General features: G+C 39.9%; 1 protein-coding gene across 1 annotated transcript in view; it reads left to right on the forward strand.

The window, feature by feature from the left end:
• The window catches only part of F9 (coagulation factor IX), a 34,398-nt gene extending 25,702 nt beyond the window's left edge, over positions 1-8,696 (forward strand). The window contains exons 7-8 of the mRNA XM_021188599.2: positions 7,026-7,140; positions 7,484-8,696. Of these exons, the coding sequence (XP_021044258.1) occupies positions 7,026-7,140; positions 7,484-8,031 (663 nt within the window). The 3' untranslated portion in view covers positions 8,032-8,696. The remainder of the gene's footprint in view (positions 1-7,025; positions 7,141-7,483) is intronic.
• The last annotated feature ends 12 nt before the right edge of the window (positions 8,697-8,708 follow it).

The raw sequence follows: 8,708 nt of genomic DNA on the forward strand, positions 1-8,708 counted from the left end.
AGAGAGAGAGAGAGAGAGAGAGAGAGAGAGAGACAGAGACAGAGACAGAGACAGAGACAGAGACAGAGAGACAGAGAGAGACAGAGAGACTGTCAGTTCCACATTTTTTTCCTTCCTAGCCAAAGAAAGGTCTTTCCACACCAACCTCTGTCCAGTTCCTCAGGAAAGACTTCTGGCTTTTTTTTCTTTTTCTTTTTTTATTATATATTTTCCTTATTTGCACTTCAAATGTTATCTATTCCCTTTCCTAGTTTCCCCTCCGAAAATCCCCTATCCCTTCCCCCCTCCGCCTGTTCCCCAGCCCACCTACTCCCATTTCCTGGCCCTGGCATTCCCCTATACTGGGGCATAGAACCTTCACAGGACCAAGGGCCTCTCCTCTCATTGATGACCAACTAGAGGAGAAAGTGAGGAAAAGCCTAAAAGATATGGGCACAGGGGAAAAATTCCTGAACAGAACAGCAATGGTTTGTATTGTAGGACCAAGAATAGACAAATGGAACCTCATAAAATTGCAAAGCTTCTGTAAGGCAAAGGACACTGTCAATAAGACAAAAAGGCAACCAGCAGATTGGGAAAAGCTCTTTACCAATCCTAAATCCGATAGAGGGCTAATATCCAATATATACAAAGAACTCAAGAAGTTGGACTCCAGAAAACCAAATAACCCTATTAAAAATGGGTTACAGAGCTAAACAAAGAACTCTCAAATGAGGAATACAGAACGGCTGAGAAGCACCTAAAAAAAAAAAAAAAAAATGTTCAGCATCCTTAATCATCAGGGAAATGAAAATCCAGACTTCTGGCTGTTAAAAATAGGAGATTAAGAAGCAGGTTTACAAAAGCCACTTTTCTTTCTTTCTTCCTTTCTTCCTTCCTTCTTTTCTTCCTTTCTTCCTTTCTTTCTTCTTTAGTAAATTATTTTCTTCATTAAATATTTTCTTTATTTACATTTCAAATGTTATCCCCTCTCCTGGTTTCTTAGACAAAGAAGAAACAGGAAGTGAAAGCAACCACAGTATCTTCTCCCTTGGGAAATGATCAGCTTTGCCACATGGATAATCTGTCACAAGAGAGTACTACAGTTTTTAATTAGCTTATTTTTTCTACGTGTATAAATATTTTGCTTGAACATACGTCTGTGTACTACATCTGTACCTTGTTCCCAGAGACATCCAGTTCCCCTAGAGCTGGAGTTGCAGGTTGTTGTGAGCCAAGATGTAGGTGCTAGAAACAAAACATGTCCTCAATAAGAGTACCAAAGCCATCTCTCCAGAATAACTAGATTTAATTACAGACAAAACTGCACCCAGCTGCTGTGGTCAAGGCATTGTGAGAAAGTGAGGGCTGACGTCTTCAATGACCTCCTTAAGTACATCTCTGGTTCAGAAATATGAACTACCATTTGCAATTGTCACCTAGAAAAGTATCTCAAGTTGCTGATGTTTCCCAAAGGCCTTTCCATTCGGACTTGTTGGGCAAGTCAGTTGGAGTAAGGAACAAAGTGAGCACTCAGGAGTAAAGAAATCCCACAAAGAGCATTGCTTTCATCAGGAATCACCAACAGTTTGAAGGAACTAGACATGTTTAGTCTGTTAAAGGGCTTTGGTGGCGCTGGTGATATTTCAGTAGTAGAGTGCTTTCGTAACATCAGTGTGACCTTGAGTTAAAGTCTCAGCATGCACACACACACACACACACACACACACACACACACACAAAGTTTAAATGAGCTGTCCACATCTTGCCAAGGGGATAGGGAATAGAAAGACAACTGTTAAAAAAGAAAGGTATCTATTTTTTGTCAACTTACAGGTAAAAGCTGTAGGTAGGTAGTCTGGTCTCAATTAAGAACCCTTTTTTGAGTCCCTGACTCAGCTGCTAGGCTGGTCAGCTTTTATAGGAGCCTTGTTTGAGCAAATGTTTTGGCATTGTCCACTGGCAGAGCTCTTCTGACCCCTGGAGCAGCAGGTCTAGCCTATGAGTCAGAGAGTGTTCATCCATCAGGTGAGAGACCCATGGACACAGGCTAGAGGATTCTAGGAGCCTGGCTACTGTCACTCTCTTTTCTCACACCATTCCAGGGCTTCCACTTCTTCTGCCTGGCTAGTGGCCAGGGACTAAGTGGCCTGTCTAAACAGACTGTCGGGATCACTTTCTAGGAACTCTAGGGGTTCTGAGCTGCTCCCCAGTTCAGGCTCAAACTCATCCCTCAACCCAGGCCAAAGGTGCAAGCCAGGCAGCAGAGGCGTTTCTTTCAGGCTCTCCCCCCAGTGGGATCAGAGCTTCTTGGAAAAGAAGCAGGGATTCTGAAGGAGCACTTCAGGGTTGGACGGGAAGCCAGAAAGTCAAGTATACCACACATTAACAGAAACATGTTTTTCTTAGAAACTGTATCGAGCTGACTGAGAAAGCTAAAAGAGCTATATAGGAAAGACTAAAAGCTTTAGAACATTAGAGGGAGGGAAACACAAACTCTACCACCTATATTACTGGATCGCTTTCCTCAACAACTCCAAAGTAGAGGTTTGAAGAAACAACACATGCCTTTCTTAAGACTTAATATAGTTTTTCTCCCATAGTCACAGCCAATCTACAGCTAGTTTGAGCATGTGTAAACCTTCTTTTTCTTATTTCTGCTAATATCTGTGTAGACCTATACAAATACCTGAACTTTTTCAAAGAGGTAGTTTTATCATTTTTGTAGTCTTGGCACAAATATCCTCCTTAAACATTTTCCTTCCCCTATTCCCTACTTTCCTCAGCTTGGTCCCCAAGCTATCATCGCAGTGACCTGAGCTCTTTGCTTATGCTGCATCTAACAGAACTACTCCACAATAGACAGTAGCCTTCACGTATGAATGAGCCAGAGATGTTTTCTTTTATACAACAGTCATAATTCTGCAAAAATGTTTTCCTTATCCATGTGTGGTGGTGTGCACACCTTCAACCTTACCACTCAGGAGGAAAAAGAAGGTGTATCTCTGTGAGTTCAAGGCCAGCCAGGTCTACAGAGTTCCAGGATAGCTGGGCTACATAGTGAGACCATGTCTCAAAAGCAAAACAAAAAATATCTTCCTTAAAAGAGACAAGCTTATATTATTCCTAACATAGATGATAAGATCCCATTTAGGAGAAAAAAATGGTAAGTGTAATCTCATCTACAAAGCCAGTTTGAACAAACTTTTGGACTATTAACTTGTAGGATTGCTTGATGAAGTATATATATATATATATATATATATATATATATATATATATATATCAATGTCCAGTTTATTTGTTGGTTATAGTTAACCATTAGAAAGCAAAGTGAGTATTCATTCTGTGCTCAACAAAATAACCTACTGCCATGAATTTGGCAAGCAAAATTTGTGGATCTATCAAATAGTACACCATGCACCTTAGTTTGTATAACAGAAAGTATAGAGTGAATGGTGTTGTTAGATAGCTGAAATAGATGGCGAGGGAGAATAGAGGTTTTAGGGAACTCACAGGAAAGGCTAGGCTAAAATTAAAGTAAAAAGCAAGAACAATGAGACAAAAGCCATTGTTATGGGCTGTCATTGCCATAAAGAGCAGAAATACAGATTGTATTTTCTCAGTGAATAGAGATGTGTCTGAGATGAGGGTATTAGACAGAAGCAAGCTCCTACTAGACTGTCTCTATGAAAATATTTGACAGATCGGAACTTGGATGTCGTGCCCAAAACATATGCTTTCCTATTTTCCCCATCATTCTCTGAAGTCTTATAAGAATTTGTCCTTGTCCGGGCAGATGGCTCATCTTCCAAGTAGCTAATATTTAAATAGCTATGACCCTGAGATGGCAAAGCAAACATTCCAAAACCACGCATTTGTAATATTTTAATTGCAAATATATCTTAGTCTTTGTTTCTTGGCAAAGGTGTTTGCTAAAATTTCTAACATCAATTAGGGATTGGCAAAGAGTGCTCTTCAGGCTTAAACGGACACAGTCATCTACTGGAAAGCAGTAGAATCTCCAGGCAGAAAACCTTTGGCAGAGTCATGTAGAACACATTACCGTCTATGTGCCCAAGGGCTAGGGATCCCATTCAGGTTGACCTAACACACACACTAAGCTGGGAGCTGTTCAGTATTGCCATAACAGTACCCAAAAGAGAAGTGAATATTCTACTACAACATGTTAATTTTACTTCCAGAGACAGGTGAGTTGGATTATAGGATTCTGAACCATGTAGTATTAGAATCATGTTACCCAAATTCACTTGATGATAAAAATTATTTGGCATCAGTGCTGTATACTGAGAAGGAGCAGGATACCGTATCAAATATTAAGTATTTTGTACTTGTATTCTGTAATGGAAGTCTAATGAGACAATAGAACATATGCTGAAGACATGGAACCTTAGTTATTGTAGTCACATCTTTTGCTACTTTCGACTCCCCTACCCATGGTACTTTGTAACAACTACCTCTCCCCACACTTGCCCAGTGACCACTGCCATCTCCCAATCCATGTTACTCAGGAAAACTCCTTCTCATCACTCCAACACAAATGTCATTGCTGCTCTCCCTTCCTCCAGGGTTGGCACAGGCAGAGGAAAGTTTGAGGTCAAGTACACATAGACTGTATCATTTGGTGGATCGTGCATAATCACATAGCATCTCTGAACCAAGAGGATTGTTCCTTCTGAGCATGCAGAAAGTAAAGACTCCAGGTCTCATACATGCTCCCAAGGAAGTACATTTGTTTTAGAAACACCTTTCTGCCTTGGTGGCTGTGGTATTCCACCAAGGAAAGAGTGATGAACCCTCCCCTGTTAGGAATGGTGCAAGGTATATAGGGAGGTGTGTCTGGAGCTGTTAGTGTGGTATCAAGACTATGTGTGCTGAGCTGCAGACTACAGCCCCTGGCCACATGTGAAGGCTTGCAGTCAGCCAGCAAACATCCCCATGCAGGAAGGGGCATAGCATTAAATGAGTTTAGAATGATAGGACTTGAAAGCTGCCCTAGAAAAAAAGGGGAATGGTTTCTCTTTCATTATTGTCAATACCACTGATATCCTGGTTTTAGAACAATGGGCCTCATATATTATTTCTCATTGAACCTATAAATTATGTGTTTTCATCCAGAGTGAACATTTTTAAAACATAAAGATGACCCAGCCATGAGAATTTGGATTCACTAGCCATGTAACACTTCTCAAAAATAATTGTGAGAACTATAAAAATATTTTGGAGTTTCATTTTTCTCTTGTCCTACCCACAAAATATTCTCATCGAGTCTCTATGAGCCAGCCCCCAAATCTGTTTTTATAAGAAACTCAGGCCATTCTACCACAGTTGGTTCTCAAGCAATCTCTAAGAGATTCTGAATGCTCAGGAGCATAAATACTGGAGCCAGGCAGACTGTGTGTGTGTGTGTGTGTGTGTGTGTGTGTGTGTGTGTGTGTATCCATATGCCACAGCACACACGTGGAGATTAGAGGCCAAATTGCAGGAATCAGTTCTCTCTTTTTTCTATATGAGTCCCAGGGATTAAACTAAGGTCATCAGGCTTGATAGTAAGCACTTTAACTCTCTGTGCCATCTCAGTATCATGAGTGGGTATGTCTCTTTAAACCTCAGTTTGCTCATCTGTGGAAGGATAGAGTTAGATTCCATACAAGTTTTATGTTTTGAATACCAAACGTGTATAAGTAGTACAATTATTAGCACCGAATCATCTAGGTTGTCAAAATGATGGTGTTGGATATATATATATATATATATATATATATATAATATATTATATATATAATTATGTTTTTCTGTATTTTTGCCACTTTTGAAATATAAACCAATAGCTATAAAGAGCAAGAGAAGTTAAGTGTAGGAAAGAAGGCAAGAAACCTGTAACAATTGGGTGAGTCCCTTAGGATTCTATTTACAAAGCTAGTGCTTCAGTGTCCGGAACACAGTAGCTGTTCAGTAAGTTGAATTCAGGCCCAGAGCAACCTTCAAAAGGACCATTTCTGCCCCACACTCAAAGAGACCAACAGTCCTCTTTGTCTTGCTTAGGAACAGGTTGTTTATAAATTAGGCAAAGGGCATCAGCTCAGAGGCTAGCGGGCTACTGCTCAGTTTACTAAATGATGAGTGTGCCCTCTAGTGTCCACAATTTTCAGCTTTATCTCTGAAAATGTATCCACAAGATCTTCGTTTATATCAAAACTGGAATTCTCTTAGGTTGATTTAGTAAAAATGTTGGTGATCCTCTTTGATTATGCTGTAAATATAGACAAGAAAGAATAAATTATCCTCTTATCTATAATGTTCATGTTTAATGTCACACATTAAACACTCCTGTCAACACTGTGTAAAAATCAAGTGCAGCAAAGCAGCCTTTTTAGAGCAAGAATAGCTTACACTTACAGCCAGAGGTTAGGGGAGATGGAAGGAATGTGTGGGTCCTACTTATTTTCAGCTCATAGGTGACTAATAAACACAGCTCCTGTGGAGTCCTTAGGTCTCATTTCATAATATTCTAATTTTGATAGTGCTTGAAACAGCTCCTGAAAAACAAACTGGTCATTTTTCTCTTTCAAGTGACAAGTAGCAAAGAGTTGTCCTCATACAGGGCCAGAGACTTCATAGTAATTATTCATCCTTGGTAGTTAGTCAGTATTTCCTCTCATATCCACTGTATCTCCCTCAATAATTTGTGTCAGCAAACTCTCTAGATGAGATGGAAAAGGAACACAAGGGCCCCACATCACTCACCAGAAAACACCACTCCTCAGATTCACCTCACATGGAGAACCATCCCCATCATACCACCTCTCATTCTGCATTCACTTCAAGATCATTACAGAAACAACAGTCCAGTTTGTGCTCTAGGAACACTAATTCATCTGCAGAGCTGACACTGTCCAGAAATACTTTATTTCTGCCCAGCACCTAGAAGTCAACTTTTCTCCACCCCTGCAAATGGAATATAGATCCATTTTTCTCTGGATCAAATATCATATGCCATGATCTTCTTAACTTTATTTCCACAGGTAATTTTAAATGGTGAAATTGAAGCATTCTGTGGAGGTGCCATCATTAATGAAAAATGGATTGTAACTGCTGCCCACTGCCTTAAACCTGGGGATAAAATTGAGGTTGTTGCTGGTAAGTAAACACAATAGATAATCCTTAGCAACCTTAGTGCATGATGGACATATCATATGTACAAATGTCCAATGGGGCTGTTACTGAGTAAACTGGGCCAAGGGGAGAGGGGCCACAATTCCAAATCATAACTTATTCCACCTTCCAAGCCCCATAATTCTTTTTGTGAACCCATAAAGCACTCTCAGCATAGTAAAATGATTTATTGATTACCAACTTCCACACCCACTATATTAGATCATTGAGACTTAGTTGCTAATGATCAGTGACGCCAACCAGACTGGGAACCATGGGAAATGCATTTGTGTGAAGGACTATAAACTATGAGATTTGTTTTCAACAGGTGAATATAACATTGATAAGAAGGAAGACACAGAACAAAGGAGAAATGTGATTCGAACTATCCCTCATCACCAGTACAATGCAACGATTAATAAGTATAGTCATGACATTGCCTTGCTGGAACTGGATAAACCTTTAATACTAAACAGCTATGTAACACCTATCTGTGTTGCCAATAGGGAATATACAAATATCTTCCTCAAGTTTGGTTCTGGCTATGTGAGTGGCTGGGGAAAAGTCTTCAACAAAGGGAGACAGGCTTCCATTCTTCAGTACCTTAAAGTTCCACTGGTGGACCGAGCCACATGCCTTAGGTCCACAACATTCACCATCTATAACAACATGTTCTGTGCAGGCTACCGTGAAGGAGGCAAAGATTCATGTGAAGGAGATAGTGGGGGACCCCATGTTACTGAAGTAGAAGGGACAAGTTTCCTAACTGGCATTATTAGCTGGGGCGAAGAATGTGCAATGAAAGGCAAATATGGAATATATACTAAGGTTTCCCGGTATGTCAACTGGATTAAGGAAAAAACAAAACTAACTTAATTAAAGACCTATTTCCAAAGGCAATTCACTGGAATTGAAAATGGGTAATGCCTTTTACAGACAAGTTTCTACCTTTTGTTAAATTTAAATATATAAGTTCTACAAATACTGATTTTTCTCTATATATGGGACAATCCCATCTGGGATCTATATTGTTCTAGAGTAAGTAGGTTAGCAAATATAATCACTAGAGAAATAGTTTAGTAAGAGATTCACCATTTCTGTAAACCCAGCTCTTGATAAAGTTAGAAAGTGAAGCTTTCCGTGTTGCCCATAAAGCACAATGTTCCTTGATACAGAGATATACCCAATTCTCCCTCCTTGGCAGCAGTTCATGTTTTAGCTCTTCCTTGCTACTCTCAATTTTATTAGTTTTCTATCCAGAATCTTTAACCCATTTATGGCCAGAAGAATACAAGAGCAAGTGACAAATTAAAACTCATCAAAAGCATGACTTCCTCTCCTGATTTTATTGAATCTTGTATCTTTTTCAACTCCCAATCCACAAATCACTGGCCCCTCCAACATTCTCACTTTCCCTTTCTCCATCACCACTGAAGGAGGAAGCGATATGTGTGCCAGGACAGCCTAGGTACACAGAGAAACCCTGTCTTGAAAGAAGAGAGAGAGAGAGAGAGAGAGAGAGAGAGAGAGAGAGAGAGAGAGAGAGAAGAGAA

This window comes from Mus pahari, chromosome X (assembly GCF_900095145.1).
Source record: "Mus pahari chromosome X, PAHARI_EIJ_v1.1, whole genome shotgun sequence".
NCBI classification, from domain to species: Eukaryota; Metazoa; Chordata; class Mammalia; order Rodentia; family Muridae; genus Mus; species Mus pahari.